This window comes from Pagrus major, chromosome 4 (genome assembly GCF_040436345.1).
Source record: "Pagrus major chromosome 4, Pma_NU_1.0".
NCBI lineage: Eukaryota > Metazoa > Chordata > Actinopteri > Spariformes > Sparidae > Pagrus > Pagrus major.
The window spans coordinates 4,319,276-4,344,930 of record NC_133218.1 but is presented as its reverse complement, the minus strand read 5'-3'; the positions used below and the strand labels follow the sequence as shown (position 1 = coordinate 4,344,930).

The window sequence follows — 25,655 nt, the reverse complement described above, 5'->3', positions numbered from 1 at the left end:
GTTGGCCAACTTTTTACTTCCGTGTTCAAAAATAAGGTGTTTAGGTCATAAACCTTTGCTTACTTAAGTATTTAAAGTTGCTTTAGTTGATTTATGGCTATTAGGGGGCATAAAAAACATCCAAACAACCTGACAAATACTCAACTTCCACATATCACTGGCTTATAAAGTTATGGCTGATGAGTCTCATTGATAAATTATCACACACACATCAGTTACTGCTGAACTGTCAGTTCCCCATTATCAGGAGCAATACAAAAGACCATACAGCTCTTTAATAATGCTTAAATAGCATAATGATTTATTTCCGTTGTAGTTTGAAAAGAGGCTGTGATGAAGCTGCAGGTGGTCACTCGGCTCGTGTGTCAGTTGGCTGTACAAACAAAATATCAACTGACATCTGGGTGATAAAACAATGACATGATTTTCATATTTGTCTGAACTGCTCTTTAAGAATAAGTCTCGTTTCAAACTCTGGTCTCTGAATGTGATACTAAACTCGGGACACTTTGAAAACTCCTCTTCTCTCTGTTGTATCTTTTCTCGTGGATACTTTGAAGTCTCACCACGAGTCTATCCACGTCTGTCAGCGCTCTCAGTCCCAATTTCTTCTCCTCCAGCTAAATTATTGACTGGGAGTCCACTTCTACACCGGCCACCGATGGGAGGTGTTCGCTTTCTAATTTAGGATTCAATTTAGGATTCTTTGAGCTTGTAATTAGTTTCACTATTCAGCCTCACCGCCAAGGGCACTGAGATACACTGACAAAGGCGCATGCGTATATATATATATATATATACACACACACACACACACACACACACACACACACACACACACACACACACTTGCAGCAGGCAACATTTTGCGTTGCTCACAGGAGTAAAAGCTGATAGTTGAGTTTCATTTTCAAACCACAACTTCTAGATCAAAGACAGTTGCTCTTGCTCTTTGAGGATTTTTGGCTTATTTCACCTTGTTACACCTTATGTGCAGGTTCACCATGTTATCCACAGTCCACTCAGCCTCCTGGTGCCCAGAGAATCAACTTATTCTGCTGTTACTACTGTATGAAATCCCTCAAAACCTGCTTCAGTGATTTTCATGTTTTGCTGGAAAATTCGATGGTTCCTCCTGGGCCTATGATTTCATTTCAAACCCTCTAAATGATGCCTAAAAAAACTTCAAGTGACATTTTATTGAAGCTAGATTCCACCGTTGTGTCTTTGACAACTGTCCATCATTTCCCCCGCATGTCATCCCAGAATAACCCTGTTTAAACCCTTTGTAAAAAATTGCTTTACCTTGACACACTCGCGCTCGCAGCTCTCCTAACACCGTGATGGGAATTGCCTGGAGCGGTTTTTATCTAGATGTAGCAGCAGTATTGATTAAGACCTGGATCTTGTGTAAAAGAGGGGAAGACAGATGGAGAGCGAGGACTGGAGAGCCGGTTAGTCCCCACAGAGCTTCCTGTGTTTTTAATAATCACTCTCTTCTCTCCACCTGGGAGCGCAGAGCCACAGTGGATCCTATTTATAGGCAGCAACCAGCAGGCAGAGCAGCACACATGCACTATTGTTCATAACATGGTCACAAGATAATGGCTTGTCTTTTCAGGGAGGGTGAGTTTAATGAGAGAAACGAAGAATTTGCACATCTAGGACAGGCTACATGAAATAATTAAATGTTGGAAAGGTTGGCCTTTGACTCCTCCGATGACCTGATTTATGCCTTGTCTTAGTTTGGATCGATCATTAGATATCCTGTTTTCTAAATTAATTTTAACTGCATTGAAAGACCTTTTAAAGGTTTACATCTCGTATGTATGTTGGGCACTATTTCTAACAATGTGACGTACAGGATGTTTTGCATTTTGTGTGATGTTCTAGTGGCAAAACAAAAGAAGTAGCATTAAGAATATTTCACTTTCAACTGTTACAGCAGAGAAGAGACTATTGAGCCATTTTCTGCAGGTTTTGGATCGGTATATGGTGGATTTTGTTACTGCTGGTGTGAATATAACGTGATGTAAAGTGAGGGATGTATCACTTTAAGCGTCTGTAAGGTGTCCAGCAGATCCAGCAGGAGAGCTGACATCGCTGTCACAGCTGCACTGCTCGGCGGTAAACAACAGCCCCAGCCTGCTCTTATACAAACACACACACACACACACACACACATACACAGGAGGGAGCCACAGCATCTGTCAACCCCTGACACTTTAACCCTGCTTGGGTCCTTTTCCAGTCTGGATCCCTCACTCACTCTCTGGTTCTCTAAATGAAGGAGAGGATTATAATAACACTAATGCTTGAAGACTTGTGGTGGAGCTACGTACATTTAAACCACTTTGGCACTTGAGTACAATTTTGAGGTACTTGTGTGTTTCTATTTTAATGCTACTTTAACCTCGACTATATTACTATTAATAAAGACTCTCAGTAAAAAACATATCAAAAGATGATAAAAGTGAAACTATCCATTAATTCACAGAAAAAGATTTCCAATAGAAAGTCCAATAAACGTGAATACATATCAGGTATCAGTTCATTGTTTTTTCTTTTGTACTCTCCCGTTAATCATCTCATGACCCCTCAAATGTATCTAGTTCAAGAGCAACCAAACTTTTTTCCTTAGAGGGCAAAACCTGATTTTTACTGGTGGGCCTCAAGATGTAAAATGGTCCTGAAAAATAATAAGTAATTAAGAATCTTATATATTTAAAAAAGCATTTTTTACATCACAAAAATTTAACAGTATAAAAAGTTTCTTACATCATTATTATTTTATTAATTAATTTTTTTATTTGCTAGAAACATCTGGCGGGCCAAATAAAATCTGATGGCAGACCAGCTTTGGCCCGCGAGCCTCACTGTGGGCAGTCCTGAATTAGCTGATAATGTTAGTTGCTATATCAGCTCTATGTTAACAATGAAATCTTGATCGTCGAAAAAGTAGTTTGACAAACAATGCCAAGTTAAGCCTGGTTCATGGTAGGGCTCTCGACACAATTTTGATAAGTGTTTTGCTCAGCACTTCACACGTTGTGAGTAGGTAGTCACTTTAGCAGCTGGAGGATAGCATCTGGTTACCATGGAGACAACTGTAACCTTTCGCCGAAGCATTCATTGAAAATGTTGATTAGACGAACTACCTTTTGAAGGAGCTTTCCTGAAAAATCACATTTTTTATCAGTGGAGTTTGCCCAGTTGTCATGGAGATTGATTTGTTCTCATGCGAGCTCAGTAGTTTTTTATTCTCATTAATGATATGCTTAAGACCAGAAGTGCTAATAGTTACACAACACTGAGCTTGCATGCCAACAGATCCATCGCTGTGACAACTTGGTAAACTCCAACAACTGATGAAGACTGTAAATATAGTGTAGCTGAGTGTTAGCTTTATATTGTGGCAAGAGAAGACCGCTAATTATCCTGTCTCTCCCCTCCACATAGAGCTCCTAGTTTTGGTCTCTTTTTTTAGCACTCTTTTGTTTACATCTTTCTGTCCTTAATATACCTCTCAATCTTTCTCACAACCGCTGCTTTTACCCTCATTTTACCCCTTTTTAAAAGTCTCACTCTCACTTTTTACTTAGCGTTTAAGTTATAAACTGTTGCCCTCTCAGCGTTATTACTTCACATTTATACATACGCCTGGGCTAATATTTGATATTATTGTAGGCCATCTTTCAATAGAGTCATGTGATTATAATAAAATGTGTTGCCCCATTTAATACAAAAAGGCAGTTAATAGACATTGATGGACTAAATATAATTGTTATATTGATTTATCCAAAATCTCCTCAAGTGGCTTATATTATGCTGTATAACATCACGTGATGAGTTTTCACTCCAAAATAAAATAATTTCTGATGTTAATGAAGGTCAATTTTCACTTATGATAAATGTTTGGCTGCTGTTTAGGTTTTTACATTCACAGATTTAACTTTACATTGGTTGCTTTTTCTGTGCACTCAGACATAGAAATCAGTATTTCCCTGACATAATTATCTGGGGGTCATCGTGAGGGACACCCCTGCAGTCACAGGTTCATCTCCATTGTTTTCACAGGGCGACATGGAAAGAAGCAGCAGAGGCAGGGAGAGTTGTTCTAGGACAGAGGTCACACTATCTTCTTACCCAGAGGAGAGACTCACATCAGAGCAGGGACACTGACAGTCTGGCTGCTGTAGCGGCAACAGTGAGGATTATTTTAACGTAATGGCACCTTGCTACATACTAGGGAAGGAGAATGTTCAAGGAGAATACAAATGTGGTGCTGTCACATTATGGCGTCCCTGCTGAATCATATCATAGTGCAGCCATGTTGAAAAAATATTCATGAAATATTATTTTGGAAAAAACGAACAAGGATAAAATGGCATCAATGATATATATATATATATATATATATATATATATATATATATATATATATATATATATATATATATATATATATATATACCAGTGTTTTTGGCAAACGTAAGAGTCTTCCTGTCTCCTTCACGGTATCCTTGTTGGACTCTGCAATGTTGAAGATATCAAGGCTCACCTTCCTCCCTTCATTTGATGCCATTCTCTGCTGCAGAGCATGAAAAATGGCTTCCACAGAGTGAGATAATCCATCACAGTAAACATGAAGAGACAATTTAGTTTTGCCAGAGCTTCTGTTTTATCAGTATCTCCTTGAGCCCGAGTGTTTTCATATCAGCACTGCGTTATGTCGCTCTGCTTGCTGTCAATCACCTGCAGCAGCACCAACAGACAGATAGGGGAAGAAAGTCTCTGTAAAGAAATAATCCCTCAAAAAACATCTAGCCTTTCAGACTTCATGGTTGCATACATGCCTTCTTCTATAAAGCATCTTAACTGGGACAGCAGTTCATTTCAGTGACATTTTCCTTAAAGGGCTGATTATACTGTATTTTATCTGCTGGGTGGTTCTGTCAGCATTAGCAGTAGATATGAGTATCATGCTGTGACATCTGCTGCACCGCTCTGACTGTTCCTCCTGGGGCGAGTTTGATGCCAGTGATGTATGTATGCGTGTGTGTGTGTGTTCGTGTATTCTCGCTATAAAAAGAACAACATGGATAATCTCCTGGCACGGTCACTATTTGTGTTTAAACAACTCAACTCAATATTTATCTTTGATTGTGTTGTTTTTTGACAGCCTTCGTCTCCCTGCAGTTATGTACACACTGATGATTAACTCGTCATGTGGAAGCTTTGACCCAGCAGGATTATCATGCATTGTACGGTTACACAGATATATACCGTATACACACACACACACACACACACACACACACACACACACACACACACACACACACACACACACACACAGCACAAGGACCATTTGTCATGCCATCCAGATGAAGACATTCATCTGCCTTCACATGTGGTTGTAAGAATATATGGTACAGGTACAGTATAAGGTATAAGTACACTGTGTTTTTTAGGATTTTTAATGCATAACAGCATAAAGAGCATGGTGTGGTATGTTTTGCATATAGTCGTAAACATGCTTATAAAGAAGAACATTTTTTGATTCTAAGTGTATTTTTCCCGTCATCACAGGTTTCAGCTGATTGAAGACCTGTCCTATGAGGATGTGAAGAAATGTTATCGGGGCTCGGTGAGTATGTTTTGATCCTAATTGTTACTCTGTGATTAGAGCAAGTTGAACCAGTTGTAAACATTTTTACTTGAATTTATTCTATAACAAAAGTGGCTCTGTTAAATGCTGCTCTCCCTCTGAGGAGGTGTTTATTTTGTGTTTGCTTGACTTGAAGGCATTTCAATCTCATTTTATACTGCAGTATTGAATCAAACTGAACTTTTATCATCACAATTGGACCCAAAAGCTGACAAAGGCTTCCACCAATGTGACAAAATATGATTGCAATCTGATGCATATTTTATCTTTTTATTTAGCATTTGGAATAATATATGATGACATGCTAACATGACAGAAAAACTAAAATGCTGCCATTAAATATTTGTGAAAATGATCATGTTGTCTAAGTCAATAATACATTTTTAGTACTGAGATTCAAACTCAGTTTTTGTGCTTTGGTTTATTGCACCTCGGCTTCTTTTTTGTGTTTGATTGAACACAATGTTCAATTTCTTCTGACCTTCATTTTTGATGAATAATTCTTCCATCTGTCATCACTTGTGACTTTATAATCACAAAGCAAACACCTAATCCTCCAAACTCCAAATGTCATGACAAGTTACGTAATGTGGTTAACTGGGAAATTGTCACACATTTTTGCATTTCTGTAAGCTACTGTAAGCGGCATATTCTTGAGGATAGATGCTGCTCCAGCATGAGCTATTAATAGAAAGACAAAAACAGGAGCAGCAGACAACACCAAAGTGAGCAGATACGAGCTGAAGGAAAGACAGACGAGATGCAGGACAGGACAGAAGCGAAGGGAGAGTGTGGTGGCAGAGATATTTAGAGCTGGAGGTGCGTCTGAGCTGTGAGGGAGGAGAGCGGGGAATGAATGAAACCTCTTGTGCGTTCAGGGAAGAAAATGTATGATTTGCTCTGAAAAGTGAGGACTCTCAGTGTGACATTACAGACAGGAGGAGAAAGTGAAAGATAGAGGGACTGAAAGGCAAAGGCAGAAAAGACTTCAAGTGAGAGCCGTGAGGAGTACCTGTGTGTGTGCGAGAGTGGGTGTTGTTTTTTTCAGCTCAGGATGATGAAGGGCAGAGTGTGTGTGTGTGTGCATGTGTGTGAAGCAGGGAGCAGGAGAGGGAGGGTGTCAGCTGGGTGCTGCAAAGTGTAGAGTCACTGGAGGTGTATTTGAGACAGAGAAAGAGAGCCTTGTAGGTTCTGAGCAGGAGCTCAGTGGCTGTAAACTGAGGCGTTGCTGCTGTAACTCTGTAGTAGTGTGTGTCTGTGTGTGTGTGTGTGTGTAGGTGTGCACATTAGAGCCAGGTGTGTGTTTGTATTTAGACTAGAGGTAGTTGTACGGAGGCAGTCCTCCGTCTCGGCCCAGCATACTGACTGGCGACAGGGGAACAGTGTGTGTCTTGCAGCGGCTTGCTCCAGGCCTTGGATGTGCGCGAGTGTGTGTGTGTGTACGGTGCCAACGTGCTGAACCTGGTGCAGAGCTCCCGTCCGTTGAGGGAGAGGGTGGTGTCTGCAGCGAGCGGAGCCAGAGTGGCCGGTGGTGGCGGAGTGGCCGGTGGTGCTGGTGCTGGTGCTGGTGCTGTGCAGGCAGGCCGGTCCACCAAGGAGCTGCTCATGACTCTGCCCTGTCCCTCTGCACAGACTGTCAGCAAGTACAACTCGCAGTACCACAAACTGTTCCAGTGCGTGCCCAAGGATGAGATCCTCATGAAAGGTATGGTCCTTTGTATCACGAGGGAAACTTTAAGACTGTGCTTTCAGCTGTTACATCTCTTTTATTTATCAACTGGTTAATGTTATTTAACTGTACTCGTTAACTCTTCTCGCAAGCTGCTAATGTACTGTGAGACTGATTAAAGATGCATGATATGGATTTTATTCAGCCAATATTGATAACTGATAATGACCTGCTTCTCATGACTGATACCAATAAAATAACCGATAGTTTTTACATTTTTGCATTTTACAAGGAAGTTTGTGGCCTGTAGTTTATGCACACCTTAGGTTATTTAAACGCTTAGATGTAGCAAGCAAAGATTGGCTATTTAATATTATATAGCTCTGATAAGATACAGATAAAAAGCTGATGATATAAATATCCCAATTTCAGGCCAATAGTTTATTGGTGTAATATATGTCATGCACCCCTTAGACTGATGTTAGGCTTTTCTTAAATATCAGATATTGGCTATGATGTGATCTAGAGCTGAAATGATTAGTTGATGGTTGAATTAATGAATTGTCAAAAAATAATGTATTAATGTAAGTCAGGCAAAATGAGCAATTAAAAGAAGAAAAAAAATTGCCGTTTTAAAGGTCGTCAGGCGTCGGTATCTGACGACCAGGAAATGAGACTCAACAATCAACTGTCTTTCTCCAAAATCTCTTACATGCACTAACATCCACATCCAGCTGGCCCGGCTATCACGACGCAGAACATACATAAGGAGTGTGACTTCACTCATTATTCAGGACGCCATTAGTCCACTGAATGTTTACATAGCAAATAGCTGTTTGCTTCCATATATTTTAAAGCCCGACCAAAATTTTACAGTTTTACTATAAACTTACTGTCCTAAATGACATCAGTGCACTGAGGCAGTAAACCTCACTGGGGATTTTATAATTATAAACTACCCCAAGTATCTTTTTCTGCATCAACATCTGCCTTACCCACCAATGATATCAGCTGATATTGGCCATTATATCGGTCGGGCTAACGTTCGAAATGTCAGATATTTAACCATTTATTTTCTGATACTATGAGGCTAAATGATTAACTTATTTGTCAGAAAATAAACAATCACAAGTTATACGCTGCAGCACAAATGTGTTCCAATGTCGATGTAATGACTTAAATGTTGCTGTTCTTTCACCTTCTATTAATTCATATTGTCCATCAGCATTTAAGCAAAATCTTTCTAATATGCCAGAGTTTTCTTTAACATCAAGGGAGATGTCATGTTACAGTATCTTTAAATACCTGCTTTAAGTGTCCTGTGATGGTCTAAACTCTGTTAAATAGGCTTATTATAGTAAAGCTGTGGTGGAAATACTGAAAACATTCAAGATTTTGCATAAAAATATCGAATGATTTTCAGTATCTGTGCAAAAGGCTAGAAGTTCTGACCAGTTTTTATGTGCTGTTACCACATCTTCAACAATATTGTTGCATACAAAAAGGCCTCTAACAAATTTTACTAAAAATTGTACTGTGTAGTCGCTATTTCTTTCCTGCTTTTTGTTCATTTGAAAAATGGCTGCCTTGGCACCGTGTCCAGCTTTGATTCTGCTTGCTTCAGTTCGGCCATCTGGTTAAACTCAGAAACGCATGAACAGTCAGATTTCAGGCTGATCAGCTTCTGCTGCAATTCGTCTGTTTGCACAGTTCGACCTGGTTTACCATAAACTTTGAGGCCACAGTACCTGTAACTGATCAAAATCAAACCAGTGATGTGAAAACTTAGAGATGAATGGCTATAAAAACTACTTTGGTTTGGAGATTGTTCTAATAATCATGTATGTTATACAGTTGTTAAAAGAGGATGTTCTTGTCTCTTCTGTTCTCAGTGTACTCCTGTGCTCTTCTCAGAGATATCCTTCTACAAGGCCGGCTCTACATTTCCAGAAACTGGCTGTGTTTCTATGCCAACCTCTTCGGCAAGGACATCAAGGTACAACTGACTGACAGACAGCTCAATAAACTCAAACTGACTGACGGACTTGAACCAAGTGACTCCCAGTCACAATCTGACGAGCTGAATAGACAACTTGACAAATTATTTGTCTGAGAGTCAGTCAGGATAATGAGCTGGCTTTCTGTCTTAATCCTCCCACATAGAAAAGGCTTCTCTCTTTATGTCTGCACTGTTAAGTTATGTACCAAGAACAGGTAGACGTATTGACCCTTTAACCTTAACCAGTTACGTGATTTTCTCTTTGATGTTGTGCATTGTTCCATTTCCTTCATTTCCTTGAAACCGAACCTCTCCTGACATCTCAGTGACAATAAGCTACTTATTCAGACTGCATTCCTCACATTCTGACTGAAACAAGACACGTTTCATGTCCACTACTGGTTTACTCAAGGGCCTTTTCCTGAGTGTACTTCAGTGCCTTTCCTGCCTAATTTACTCAAATCACACTGTTCTTTTTTTATCTTATCTACCATTTTATCATCGTTTTGCTCCTCAAATCTAAGCGTCTCATTTATAAAAGTGTTTTTGTGTGGTTTTCTATCTTCTTCAGGTGGCTATCCCTGTCGTTTCTGTGAGGCTGGTGAAGAAGCACAAAACAGCAGGACTTGTGCCCAATGGCTTGGCTATCACCACAGACACTGGCCAGAAGGTAAACACTTCCATCACAGTCGCTGCGAATTAAAATACTTACGCTGATTAGCACGGCATGGCTGTGTGTTCCAGGGGAGGTGTGATGGAAAAAACAACACCGTGCTATAGATAGAAGCAGAGCGGAGTCCCAGCCTGGTAGCGCCAGAGAGTGAAGGGTTTTTCCACCATTACAGCAATGTTCAGAAGGGCTTCTTAGCTTTCTGTCACATCAGACTCAGCCTGTCATCAGGAGTTTTTTAAGACATAATCTACTCCTCAGCTTCTGTTCTGGCCCTAACAGCCCATGAAAAAAGATAGCGTACAAATACATACAGAAGTTTTTGTAACAGTAGACCAGTTGTTGAAAAGTTGTTATTTTTTAGATAATTAAGTTGTTTTGGAAAGGAAAGAAAGGAGGAAATTAAATAATTTGGATGCAGGATTGGTCTTCTGAGAGCACCAATTACTAAACTGAGTGACTTGAATTAGTATATTAAAGGAGTAACTCCACCAATTTATCACATTAAAGTGTGTTTACAGGTCTTGGGGAGTACTACTCCACAATGTAACTTAGTCTCTGATTGACATCAATGGAGGCAATTTATTAGATTGCATGTAGCTTCCTCTGGAGCCATAAAAGGCTTTATACTACTTTTTTTCACATATGCAGTACACCTGTACAAGACATGTAAACACACTTTAATGTGTAAAATTGGTGAGTTACTCTTTAAGTGCACAAAATTAGTAATTAATGACGGCAAATTATCAAAAAGGCTAATTGTTTGCGGCAATGCTAGAAGCTCTGTCAGGATGCTAACATGCTACTGTTTTGCAGATTATATTTACCAGTTTCACCACCTAATTAGCAGCTAAGTATTGCAGATATTTTTTATAAACCAAAGTATTGGGCAAACTAAAATTCTGACTTGATGATGGCGATAGATTAATACTCACCAAAGTTATTACAGTCAATCATTGACCTTGAATATCTGGAGCAAACTCACATCTATGTAGTAGTTGTCAAGATATCTCACTTGATGATGGCACTAGAGGAAAAGTCAAGGGATCACCAAAGTCATTAGGATTCATCCTCTTGGGACCATGAATGTCTGTACAGAATTTCATGGCAATCCATTCATTAAGTCTGGACTAAAGAGGTGGACCAACAGACCAACATTCAGTACAGCTACAGCTCAAAAGTTTTGATTAATTCAAACATTTTCAGCTATCTTAGGTAGCATGTTAGCATTTTAGCCCAAATCTAAAATGTCTTCTTAGTCGTCCATTCTGTAAGGTAGAGTGTCGTCAAATACAAACAAGAAAGAAAGAAAGAAATATTAGAAGAGCTAACTTAAGGGAAAAACTGCACATTTTCGTTTCTGTCAAACTTAAAAAACAGTTTTACTCGTTTTAAGGCCTGACAGGATTTTGTAGTGGCAATATTTTTATGCTTGTCTCAGGAAATGTCAAGTCATTTTTGCTCTCCCCATTGATCTTGTTGCTTAACACAAGGAAAGAGATTACAAAATATTCTGCATGTTTTAGTAGCAGCGCACATACATCAGCTTTACACAGACAGTAACAGCACACACACACAGGCGAGCCGGCTATTCAGAGCTATGGCAGCTGTCACAAGGTTTAGAAATATCACATGTTTTTCAGTGATTCTCTGACATTCATACACTCCAGTCTACACTCATGTACACACAACACAGAACATGTGTATTGCACCTTGTCAAGCAGACACAATTTATTAATAAAACAAAGAGTGACTGGGCTGATGTTTTACCAGATTGATGAGAAAGAAAAAGTGTTCATTACATAACAGTTTAGTTTTCATAAAGTTTGTGGTGTCTGTCTTCACCTTCACATACTTCCCCTCTCTTTCTCTATTTGAGGTTACATGTTAACGCAGCTGGTCGAAGTACAACCCAGCAGTATAAAATAGTTGTTTACATTCCATTTGTGCAAAATACTTTCACAGAGGCAAACAGCCCTTAACATATACATCTGCATTGTTGTGCAGCATGCTTTACATTACCATGTAAACATACATGATTGAGGTTGGCTCTTCTGTTTATGAGGTAAAAAGTTCACAGCTCCTGTCTGTAACAACACAGTTCAGGTTCTGTTTGTAATTTTTCAGCTCATTTACCAACCTGACTGTCAGGAGAGATACAGCAGGACTGTTTACTAACCAACAGGGACAGAGAGTACACGCACAGTAACAGTGTTTCACATGTAGAGTCGAGTCAAAAAGTACTTTAAATCAGTGATCTTTATCCAGGTCAGAGAGATATTTGGGTAAGCCGTCACTGACCTGTTATTCACAGTTTTTCATGAATAAAATGTGATTAGAGAAATATCCTCTTTGTGCCCCAGATTAAAGCTTTGAATCCCTCAAGTGTTATTCGCCCCAAATGATTTCTAGCAAATTTGTACTCCTCCCCAGTAATGTTAAAATATTATTATATGCTTTGTAGGCTGCAAATGCAAATATTCATTTCCCCGAATGCACTGATTGTATACTAACAACATGAGCAGAGAAGTGTAATCACGCAGGTTTGATTGTGTGAAGGCACTGATAATCTCAAGTGCTGATATTTCTGATAAAGTGACCAAGGTTCAGATACGTGACGAAGACATTTGCGGTTGAGGTGTAAAATAGAAGATCTTCTTGCTCTTTTTCTTTCTTCAGTCTCCCCCACAGGGCTCGTCAAAGTTTAATATCTCTCATCTAATCTAATTTTGGTGATAAATGAAAATCTGAGTATGGAGCTAAACTTCTTTAACGACTGTATGAATCACTCTATGACATGTTATGTGCATTGTTGAATACAGAATAGTTTCAAGGGACCTCAGTGCACAAATAAAAATGATCAACACAGTATCAACAATTTGTTTACGTCAGTGTTTCTCTGATTCATTTCCTCAGTATGTATTTGTATCTCTGCTATCAAGAGACAGCGTATATGACGTCCTCCGCAGGATCTGCACACACCTACAGGTCAGAGCACACACACATACATACAGTACATACTGTTCATATACTGTGTGGTGTACATGTCAGTTAAAGAGGTCATGTCCTTTCCCTCTGCAGGTCAATGGGAAGAGTCTGAGCTTGAAGCAGTTCATGGAGGAGCCGACCTTGTCGTTGGTCAGTGTCTTTCACAGAGAGAAGGTCTTTCATTAACAATCATAAAGTTATAAAATTGTAAAGATCAAAGTGGGTGGAACTTTAAAATGACGTCAAGGTTTCCAAGTGTTTCATGTCGGCCTGAGGGCCTCTGACAACTCTCACTTACAACTACAGCTGACCTGCAGGCTGACTTACCTTCTCACACAGACAGGATCAATAGATCATTCTGTTGCAGCTGCAGCCTCGCAGTGAATTTTCCACCGAGTCAGAGAGATGCTATCAAAGAGCTCTGTGAAGTCACCTTGTGTGTACGTGCACTATAGGTGACTCTGAGACAAAACAGCTTTTGTTTTGAGGAATAATTAAGTTCTATTAACATGCACTTCCTTGATCGCGCTCTAATCCTGACTGAAAGTATTCAAAGTGAAAAGAGTGTGTGTTCATGTTGCCAGCATAGTTCATAGAAGGTTTCATGGAGATCTGCTAATCTCATACCAAGGAAATGATAAAATAGCTCTTTATATTTACACTTTGTTATCATATCAAGACACAAAAGTAGAAATATTCCAACTATCCAGAATATTTGTTTACCTTCCAAAATATCTCTTTACATAGCAGCTTTCATATTTCTTATTAGATAGGCATTCAGAGGTTAAAATTAAGGGATAGGTACCATTTTCTAATAAGTCACTCTTAAATTCACCCAAAAATAAAAATGCCAATGGGAAGTCAGTTCAAGTTTCGTATTCCACAAAACATTTCTGGAGCTGAACAGTGTTGCAGCATTCTCCTAAATAACTGAAGTAGATGGGGACTTGTTTAAAACATAAAAAAGAACCAAAAAAGAGAAACATAAAATGGCTCCAAAGAGCTTGTTCATTGTAGTCCAAGTCCCCGGAAGCACCGAGATCCACTTTGATTTGAACATATGATATTTATGAACTGTTGGGCTAAAACCTGTGTGAAGCAGGTGCACAAGCTTGACTACGCGTTGTGGGGTGTAAATATTGTATTTTCAAATCAATTTTGGAACTCAGGGCTCAGATTACACCGGACAAACTGTATGGAGCCATTTTATGCTTAGAAGAAACATCACCTGACTTTCCATCAGCATAGGGGTGAGTAGATAATGACTGGCTGAACTTATCCTTTAACAGAGTGTTAATTAATAACTGGATTAACAAGAACAACTTTTGGGTTGCCAGGTTGTTAAAAATCCCAATCATGTTTTGGATTATTTGACCACTTACCCAGCCCAAAATAGCTGCATTTATTCCTATTACCATCATTTATGAATGGAAAGGTAAACACCAGCCAAAAGAAATTTTTCACAACTGGCAGCCTAAAATCTGTTCGCATTAATGCTAAAGTGTTATTATGGCTTTATAAAAGGTGACTTTGAAAGTGCTGATCTATCACCCAAGTTAATCAATATGCCTCAGATCTGTGGAAGGCCAACACTTCTACCAATCATGTGATATGTGGTGGTCTCAGGATGTTTTATGTGATAAAAAGACAAAAGGGAAAAACAAACTCCAGTACAAAAGTTTTCTTTATTTTTTATTTTTTCCTCTCCGTAAATATAGGATATTGTCATATTTTCTGGCTTCTAAATCACCCAAATAAAACAATCTGAGAAGGGGAAGTCACTCCCTGGTTGAACTGCTAAAATGTGTGTAATGTAAAATCACATTAAAACATCACTGTACTTTCAAGGGTAACAAGCCATAAAGTTTGACTTTGTTTTGACCGCTGACATAACTAAAGGTTTATAATCAGTGATTTCAACAGGATTTTATGACCAGCAAGACCTCCATAAAAAAAACCTTGAGTATTAAATCTTGGTTTGCAGACAGCTGAGATGTTCAGACTCTTCAGTTTTTGATTACCATCTTTCCTATACATTCTTGTCTTTCCTCTATGTCACAGGACGAGTTCCCAGCGACAGACGAGTTCCCAGTGGTTGATGAATTCCCATCAGTGTTAAAGTGGCGAAGGAAACCCTCGGTGGTGTCTGTGTCTTCCTCCCTCCCTGACCTCCTGGGGAACTCTACTGGCAGCCTGAGCCCCACGGACACGCCCTTCAAATCAGAGCAGCTGCTGGAAGGTGATAAAACTCTCGATGCAGTGTCATCACATGGATACGAAGTCCAAGGCTTTATTCAAGGCCACACACTTCCTGTTTCTTGTTAGAGCTGATTGGCTCGGAGGTTGCCCATAGTTTGCTGTAAGTTTTGGCGCGCTTAAGAATGTGACATGAGAATTATCCACATCACTGTTTACTACTGATAATCAGGTAAATCAATCTGCACCTCAAAAGTAGCTTTTGCTTGTAGTTACAGTTTACTAAAATCTGTGGCATCGTGATAGTACTACCACAGATATTAAGACAAAAATCCTACAACCTCACTGTGAAACAGTCTGAGGAAAATAAGTTCAGTTAAATCAGCGTCCTGCAATAGCTAATTTTAAGACAAATCTGCTCCCTCTTCATTTGATCAGAAACTCCCTGTGGGCTTTTTTGTTTTGCACATTTTAAGCATGAAGTAATAATGTCTCAATACAGTTTATATATAAAGAAGATAATTACCAAAAATAATGATAAATAATAAAACATAAATAAAAATGAAAATACACCAAAGACCTTTTTTTATTGCCTGTTTACAGGAAAAGCTAACCTTGAAGTTAGCATCTTCCTGGTTCTGTTTTGTTCAGCAAGATAGTATTTACAAATTAACTCCACTTAAACATAAATGCATTGCCAGAAGTACAAATCTAACTTTAGGCTCTAAACATACCATCTGAAAACAAGAAACATTTGGAGAACCAGAAGTGCAAAAATGCTAACACATTTCTTGGTTTTAGTACTTCCATTCATTAAAGAGCATGGTGTAGACCTTAGAGATTACTTTTGTTATAAATTGGCTATACAAATAAAAAATGATTGATTAATTGATTGATTCCTGCAGCACTCTGTAAGCAACAACCAGAAGAAGTTACCATTTTTACACAATTCAGCTTTAAAATATCAATATTCTTTATTCTGATTGGTCAAGGTGACGTTTTCCACAGCAGTGCAGCATGTTAAGAAAATGCTCTGCCAGCAAAAGATTGCTTATTTAAAATAGCGAGTTTCTGCGTTATGTTGTCCAGGGGGATTAAAAGTTGACCAAGTAGGAGGTGCATGATGAGTTTTATAGATAGTAAGAGACAGTTTGTAGTCTGACTTAGACGAGTCAGTGAACTGAAGACAGAATCAGTGTTACATCTTCAAAATGTCACTTACATGACAGGATAAAACTGTGAATGTTTGTTGTCAAACCATATTGAAAATGTGGGACGTGGATACAAAGTTAAGTTGTCGGGATGTTTTTCATTTCATTTGAATTTCGAGCATCTCTGTGAGAAAGAGGAAATGAAAGACAGAGAGTAATTGCTTTTGGACGACAGCATCTCTCTTACGCAACGACAAATAAAGCTCCAAATGGAGATTTAATCGTGTGGGGGCTTGTATTAAAAAGCTTTGGCGGATGCAGATTAAGTCGAGATTATCACAAACAATGTCCGCTGTCAGAGTTGTCTGAGGACAGTTTAACGGCTCTATGCTGACAGGCTTTACATAATTTCTCTTTCTAAATACTAACCTACATTAATGTCCTTCTCCATTACATGTTGGATATTTAATCAGCTTTTGTGTATATTATCATCGTGGCTCACATGTGGAGTGGAAAGGAGGGAAGTAATCTAATTAAAAGATGCATGCCTAATTACCTGAGTCAATACCTGTATTATTGTAGCATTACATCACATAAATATGGGACATGTTCAAAAAAGAATGCAATGCATAAATGTCAGCCAGCATGTAATAATAGAGACGTCAGGATTTAATAGTCAGCTCATGGTTTTGTTTGATTCAGACAATGTAGTGTTTAATATTTGCAGTGTTTTTAATAAACTGTGAATGCAGTAAAAACAACCTAAAGTTGATGGTTCAAAATGATGTTCATTATACAACACAGGATCGCACAATGAAATGTAGTTGTTGCCCCCTCCATGCTACACACACAGAATATGTGTGGACAAATATTAAAATATTAATACAATGAGATTTTGATAAACAATAATTAGTAATGTGGATATAATGACTAAGTGGGTAAAGTATTAGAACAAGAAGAACAGTCTGATAAATTCAGAAAATATCATCACTTCACTGTAATGCAGCCTTTAAAACACAACACTTATGTCGTATCACGATATAACGACATCCAAAATCTAAGACGATATGTAGTCTCATATCAGGATAACCAGCATTGTAAATAGTACCCAAAAGTCCTGCATGAGTGAAAGTGAAGATATTGTGTTATTGTTAAAAGTAAAATTCACTCATATGAATTGTACTTGAGTAAAAGCCTTAAAGTATCAGATATTAAATGCACTTAAGTATCAAAAATACAAGTAAAAGTAAAATACATCTTAAAAAAGTTAAGTAATTTATACATGTATTTACTTGTATGGATATACTATATACTATGGGTCGACCAATTATCAGATATGATATTCAGCATTCTTATAGTTGGTATTAATAAAATATGGTCAAAATAAAAGTTTGTATTATCAGATTGCTGATGAAATGAATTCATTTAAAAGTGCGCTCACATTTAGTAGCAGAAAATGGAAATACTCAAGTAAAGTACAAATACCTGAAAACTTGACTGAGGTACAGAACTAAACTAAATGTACTTACAGTTACATTCTAAAGTTTCTGATAACAATATAATATCCATATATTGCCAAGCCCCAGAACAAAGTATATAAAAATTACCCTAAAGTAAGATACAAAAAAAAAAAAATTCATTATTATTATTTATATTATATAATATATTAATATATATATATATATATATTATATTAAATAATATATTATTATATATTATTTATTTCAATGAAGATAGACAGTTACATATATACTGTACATACATACGTGTGTGTGTGTATATCTATATGTATATATCATATATGTATGCACACAAAGATATATACAATATGTGTGCATACAATTCATCATTAATTCCTCCTTTAAAATAAAATTCTTAGCTTCTTAGTATTGTTTTTCTCTTTTTTTTTACAATTACAGGAGGCTTAGCTACGTATAAAATAATTTAAAATGCAAAGATAAAAAATGTCCTCATCATCTCTGACAGTTCAGTGTTTATGTATATGATTTAATTGCACCCTCTGGCATTTCATGATATATGATAGTATGAACAAAAACAAGTTCCCATTGGAAGGAATAATTGATAAGATAAAGTGAATGCTGAGATACATTTACAAGCTTCCATGTGCATTTTACTGTCACAGCATTAACAGCGTGAGAGTGCTGAAGGCTGTTGAGCCCAAATGCATTCAGATACAAACAGGTGGGTCAGCAGCGCTATTAACAGTGAAACATGCAGCACAGTCAAGCCAAGTACTGTTAATGGTTTTATGTTATTGTGTGTGTATGCGTGTGTGTGTGTGTGTGTGTGTGTGTGTGTGTGTGTGTGTGTGTGTGTGTGTGTGTGTGTGTGTGTGTGTGTGTGTGTGTGTGTGTGTGTGTGTGTGTGTTTGTGTCACAGAGCGGCCTCTGCAAACAGACAGAGGTCTTTTATCAGAGCCAGTGGCGGAGCTGGGCCAGATGGAGTACCAGCTGCTCAAGTTCTTCACCCTGCTGTGAGTATACAGACACCAACAACACCACCTTCACCTCCTCCAACAGCTGACTCACAGCTACACACACACACACACTGTGAGCTTTAACATGGAGATATAAATAGTGGGCGACTCAAGCAGTGAAGCTGAGCTCAGGGGATCAGAGCTGTTAAAACACTTTTACTTTGTATTCTTCCACAGAGAAGCTGCCTCTCATGAGACTTAATTATTAAGACTCATCGCAATGCGTCAAATAATTGGGCTTAGCGAGAATTGCTCCACCTTCCCTCTAGCATAGCAGGGCCACACAGTGACCATGGAGACTGTCCTTCACCCAGAGGGCAAGAAGCCGCTCTGCTTAAGTGTCCTTGAGAGAGCAATGAATCCTTATCTGCTCCTGAAGGTTTGTCATAACGCTGACAGTGCACTCTGCTTCCTCCACCCACCGTCAAGGAAAAGAGAAAAGACAAAAAATTTAACATATAGATTATAATCCATATCAATTCAAATTAAAACTTTATATAAATAATTGATATCAAGTGCATGTTAAGAAGCCAAACATGCACACATAATTAGAACTCGTAACATTTCTACATTCAAAAGTCTAAAAACTTCTAGCCTTTTTTTGTATATTTTGTTGTGTACTTCAGTAGTTGGTCACTCATCTCTATAACTTCTGGGAGAGAGTCAGAGAGTGACGAAGGAAGTCGGAGAACGTGACTAAACATGACCTCAGCTGTGAACATGATCATTTCACTTGGAGAGACTTTCATTGGCAATGCTTGTTAAACAGTAGCTGGGTTTATATGGAGCCTAATATTCTGATTGTAATCGGTTTAAAAGCCCAAATAAAAATGCTCCATATAAACACCTCAGTCAGAATAAACAGGCCCAAACTCAACAAACTTTTAATTGGTTACAGAGTTTAAACCTTTTCATAAACCTATCAAAATAAAATTATTCCATGGAAGCGACACAACATGATTATTTTCCGCCTACGTTCTTTCTCAACATGCCCACCGTCTTTACACACTGTGCGTTTAAGTAAAATAAGATATAAACATATGCATTATTTCTTTTCAAAATTATATTATCATTGTGTGGTGATCAGTGCAGGTTTGTTTTTGAATATTATGCACTTAAACTGTGTTAACAAATAAATAAAAAAGAATATATGTCTACACACAAGTTTATTACAAGCTTATTGATTTTTTACTGTACACAAATTACTGGAAACTAGTGGCCGCTTGGGAAGTACAAAAGGCACATTCAAAGCTTTGAAACACTACATCGTTACTTATAAAAACTGTATAGCAGTCATATAAAGTGCAACATGATTTGCATATGTGGAGTTAAAACACTGCTGTGGTCGTTTAAGACAGATATAAACTGGGCTGCTCAAGGACAGTGTTGTGCCTTGATATTGAAGTCAAACGTTGCCTCCTAGTGTTCATGGGAAGGCATTACAACTGTCATGCTCCACATCAACAGTTGATTCCAGTATCTAATGTCCTGATAATGATCCTATTAATAATAACTAATCTGTGTGTCTCTTCCTCTTTCTTCAGTATTATCCTCCTCATCCTGTCATCATGCTACCTGGCCTTTCGTGTGTGCAGTCTGGAGCAGCAGCTGTCCTTCCTCAGTAACCCAAATCTGCCCCTGAGGGAGAGGTAACAGCTACATCAGCTACATCATCAGAACTTTATTATGTGAAACAGCTGTTTGTTTTATTGAAAGACAAATTAGACAAACACATTAATGTACTAAAGATATCAGACATTCAGTGTCCATGAAAGCTGAGATTTAGACATAGGAGACAAAAGGAACAAAAAGTCTGTTTTAAGAAGCGTTCCTGAGCCCGTGTAGTTTGTGGCTGCTGTCCCAGACGAGGCTCTTAAACAAGTCAAAGAAACAAATGTTTCAGTTTCGGTTGAAAAAGTGAGATGTTCTGAGGGTTTGCATATGTACAGTATCAGTGTGTGTGTGAGTGTATGTAGTGCAATCAAAGGGCCGTCACACCAAGAACAATAACTATAACAATAAATACGTTGTTTTACAAATCATCCACACCACAACTAAATGACAAAGACAGTGGGGAACGATATCGTTGCAATTACTTTCAGAGCGATTTGATGAACCGTAGAAACACGGACAGCCAATCAGAATACACACGAAATCGATAAGCTTTATTTCGGGGATAATTTCCTACAAAATAATGTCATAACCCAAGTCCTGGATATTTATACGACTTATTGTACACTTGTATAACACAATATTAGGCTGCAAAATACATAGTTTTTGGTGCTGATGTGGTCTCTGAAGAATGTTTTGATGTTCTTAATGATCGTCAGGATAACTGATGTTACTAAACTATGAATAAAATTTGTCTTCAGAAGATTGTAACAGAGTTGGATTCTCCTAACCCCTTTCACCTCTGAAGAATTTCATAAAAGCATATCGCCCTTGGGGTTTCTTTTTTGTTCCTCTGCACAACGTACATTAGTAACAGGTTATCAATATGCATTTTCCTCAGCTGCTGAGACAGCTGGAGCGCACAGCTTTATCGTTCATCAGTGTAGACGCTCACATCATTATCCTTTTTGTTGTAGTGTATTGTTCTTGGTGTGGACGGCCACTTGGAAGCAAACTGAAGCTATTGATTTATTTACCCATTTAATCCTGAGAGACATCCTATTTACAAATCAGCCCCAGACTCTGTTAAAAAATCATGAAGTTGTGTGAGTTGTTTAGTTACCGGATACTTTATAACATTGTGGAACTCTGTCTACATTCAATTCTGAATTATTTGTCCCTTCTTGTAAATTCAGCAAAGTTAATACATTGTTATTACTCTTTTTTTTGTATAACAATATTGTATGCATCTGTCTTGGTGTAAATCGGGTCTAACTTTCTTCTGCTTTCTTCTTGTCCAGGTAACCACTGCTCTCCGCTGTGACCCATCAGATCAGCTGCTGTTTACTCTCCTCATGCTTTGAGTTGATGACGCCCTCCTGCACAGATCCAGGACCAGCTTTAGAGCCCGATAAAGATCAACCCCCGTACCAGCTGCAAAATGTGAAGGAGCACCATCAACCTGAGTCCAGGCATCCCACGGACCTTCTCTCCTTGGAATGAGTTCCTGTTTAGTGATCACTTCCAGACTATGCAAACAGACTATTTATATCTGAACTTAAAGTAGGTTTAACTGTAGATTATGATTGTCTACCTTGGCCTGTCCCTCTCATAGACATTTCACCTTTAACCACATGAGTCTGCAGTGTAAAGCTCTGTACCCTAACATATTAGTGAGCAGTGAGGAGTGGTGAAGGAAACTACAGGTGTTGAAGGTTGGAAATGTAAGAGATAATTTCAATACATAATTACTTGAAAAGACTGATAACAAAAATATTTCAGGTGAGTTTTGACTCATTCATTAATATCTGACACATTCTGAGTTTTTTCTGGTGGGATCTTGCCATAGCCCTCAGTAGGAAGGCTAAAAGTAGCCGCGACAATGCACTTTCGAAAATTTGTCCACGTTATTTCAAATGTATGTAACTGAAGAGTTTTGATCTATTCTGTGCTTGATGATTGGTACTCAGTTGTCATATTTGAAGGTATTTATGGAAGGAAGTAATGTTATGACCGCAGACACTTGAGTAAATGAAGTTACCTGTCATTTAACTGTAATATATTGAAGCGATAACACCGCATGTGGGTGTTTATATATAATGTGAATGAGATGGTTAGAAGACATGCATCATTTTTATTTTTCAGTTGTACTAATCTGCTGTGTGAGAGGAATACCCAGGGTATTTTCTTTTAAACATTTCAAATGAGGTCACCAAAGACTTAAAAATGACACGTTGATGTTCAGAGTGTTCATGTTATCATATCTCTGCTTGAAGATATTCTACTGATTTGCTGGACACGAGTGAATGTGAAATCCCTATGAATTAAATTGGCAACGAGATGTAGAACAAAAAAAAAGGTTTGTGGCTTTTAATTTATTTTTCAGTCATTCCTGGTGCCAAAACTTTTACGATCCAATGTTCCATCCTGTCATTTTGGCATCTCATACAAGACCACCATGAAAAGCCTCAACTCCAACAGCACAGCACATTTTAGTAACCTTGAACAACTCAGCCTGAATTATAACACTGGAGTATGATGTTGGCAGAGGCACTTAATGCTTAATACATTACATATGGAGCGTTGGCTGCACACCAGCTGTGTTGGTTTCTTCCACCTGGTTCAGTTTAAATGTAATAACTTGTCATAGTTTTCATGGGTTAAAAAAGGGGAATTTCTGAAATGTCAAATGTTCAGAAGCTACAAAACCTGACCTTGACTTCAGTCGATGAATACATGAATATAAATAAATGCTTCACTTTATCTGATTGGGCTTGAAAAAGTTTCATAAACTCAAGAAGCTGAAGAGTTTTCCTAACCTACAGAGAAACCATGTGATCCTAAAACCAAAAGAAACTGGAGTTACAACAGTGACAGTCTCTTATATTTAGGTAAGAGTGTGGTAACTACACAGAACTTTGCAATGTAATCAGAACTCAGACGGAAAGTGGGTCTATCAGAAGTTTTTCCCAAAACACAGGAAGTTAGGGGGTAAACTGGTAATTCTCATCCGTATAACCCTGTCATAACTCCGAAACAGAAGCAGCTGGAGACTTGAAATTTTCAGCAATTGTGATAAATCTTTAGACACACACCAAATTTCATGTCCCTATTACCTTCTGAGCAAAACTTAAGAAAAAAACCCTTTCGGCGTAACATTTCGACCAATTTCCCACATCGTAGAGTCTTGGGTGGTACTATTCAACGCAGAATCCACCAAAACCATCAGACGGAAAGTAGTTCCAGGTCGCTATGACCTTCCTATCAGGAGTTGCTCCCAAAAAATGGGAAGATGGCAGTAGTAATCATCCATATAACCTAACCCCGAACACTAACCCTACAGACAGACAGTTTATGAAACAAAGATTATTGATCAAATTTTCAGGATCAGTGCCTTTAAAGCTGAAGTAGATAATTCTAGAGGAAGAAAGTGGATAAATAGAGAAAGATAGTTATTGAGTCCCATTCTCAGGTCATCAAATACTGCCGCTCAGGGTAAAAGAAACGTTCTTGGATATTGAACTGATTGTGTGGCACTGAGCCTCATTAGAAGAAACTACACTGACATCTAGTGAACATTCAGCACAGAGAAACACTCTCAGGTCCATCCAATATATAACAAACATGGATTATACAACAAAGACTTTAAAATAACTCTAAATCTGCCCCAAATTGTGCATTGAGGTTTGTGCAATGGTTTACTACATTTCCCAGTGACACTCAGGATAAATGATTGAAAACAGTCCATCTATATAATTATGTATACTCTATTTAACAGTTAATATTCATCTTAGCACTCGCTCAATATTTTGTTTCTCAGAAAACCTGTTTGCTACTTCAAAGGCTGTGCCACCTGGATACCATGGCAACCTAAATGACTGACAGCTGGCTCAGTTCCTGCAGTGAAAAGGGGGCGGGGGCAGAGAGAAAGACACCTGGTTTAGAGGGTCAGAGGCTGTCCTGGCTCTGTCCAAGGAATATGCCAGGAATCTGACACAACAGATCCTGAACAAACCTGCTGAGAATCAAACCCTGAACTGACGAGAAGACTCCGATTTTTAATAGGTTAAATAGGTTTAATAAGTGATGAAACCTAATCCTGATATCTGACCTACAATCAGACTGATGCAGATGATGCTGATCTTCTAAATCATTTTTGTTCCGCTGCAAGGACCTAAAAACCTTTATGGAGATATTCCTCAGTCAGCATATTTACAGAACATGTGATTGTTATATGTTTCCGAAACGTCTGGAAGATGTCACATCAGTGATATTCTAATTATTGTTAAATGTTTTTATATTAAGGATTCTTTGTACATTTTGTCTCAAAACGCAAGAATTCTAATAAAGTAAAAACATTTCTAAGTTGTAAGGTAAGTGGAAAATTAAGTGGCTGAAAAACTGTCTGAAGAGGCAGATTTGACTGTGAACCTGCAGCCATGACCAGCCATGGGAAAATGTACAGTAATGCCGCTTTTCCACCAAAATTAACGGGTCTACACAGATTTTTTAAACTTGGGTCAACCCGCTAAAAATCACCTAATGACCCCATTTCCACTTCCTGCAGCCCGTCTGTGATTTTTAACTGAAGCTTTACATTGTACGTCACACACAAAAATCCACTTCAAGATCAAAATGATCGAAGAAGCAACTTAACATGAGGAAGGAAAAGTGGAAAGAAGTGGATATGAAACCATCTAGGATTTGCTTCATCACAGCTTTCCACGCTGAAAGACTGTGATTATTTGCTCACTTTAACATCAAGGAAACAACATTTTAAATACATAAGTGCACCATGTTTCCAATCCTTGAAGTCCATTATTCTAATGGAATAAGATTTTATCTCTGGAGGATCAGGTCTCAGGTTTGTTATGAGAAAGACAGGTTTAAAACCATTTAGAAAAGAAAACATTGCTCAAATCTGTACTTTAGTGCTGTTGATACTGGTGATCAGAGCTCTTAGATCTTATCAGCGGAATTGTTTCATCTCCTGAACTCATCCTCAACTACATCACTCCACACTCCATAAAATAGATGTAGCAGGACTCAAGGACTTTAACATTATTTAGTTTTTTAAACCCTTGTTTAAAAAAGGACAAATACATTTACTTTGTACCTTAAACTGGTAGAAAACAACTCTCTTCACCATTTGGAAGAATGCCAAAAACTTAATTTACCAGAACAAATGCACATGTTGATACCA

The 25,655-nt window shown here is 38.2% G+C and overlaps 1 protein-coding gene across 1 annotated transcript in view; it reads left to right on the top strand.

The window, feature by feature from the left end:
- The window catches only part of gramd2aa (GRAM domain containing 2Aa), a 32,072-nt gene extending 9,262 nt beyond the window's left edge, over nucleotides 1–22,810 (top strand). Inside the window, exons 3-12 of the mRNA XM_073464132.1 lie at nucleotides 5,593–5,650; nucleotides 7,304–7,376; nucleotides 9,233–9,336; nucleotides 9,911–10,009; nucleotides 12,926–12,997; nucleotides 13,091–13,147; nucleotides 15,059–15,236; nucleotides 18,745–18,838; nucleotides 20,386–20,490; nucleotides 21,754–22,810. Of these exons, the coding sequence (XP_073320233.1) occupies nucleotides 5,593–5,650; nucleotides 7,304–7,376; nucleotides 9,233–9,336; nucleotides 9,911–10,009; nucleotides 12,926–12,997; nucleotides 13,091–13,147; nucleotides 15,059–15,236; nucleotides 18,745–18,838; nucleotides 20,386–20,490; nucleotides 21,754–21,757 (844 nt within the window). The 3' untranslated portion in view covers nucleotides 21,758–22,810. The remainder of the gene's footprint in view (nucleotides 1–5,592; nucleotides 5,651–7,303; nucleotides 7,377–9,232; nucleotides 9,337–9,910; nucleotides 10,010–12,925; nucleotides 12,998–13,090; nucleotides 13,148–15,058; nucleotides 15,237–18,744; nucleotides 18,839–20,385; nucleotides 20,491–21,753) is intronic.
- Nucleotides 22,811–25,655: the final 2,845 nt, after the last annotated feature.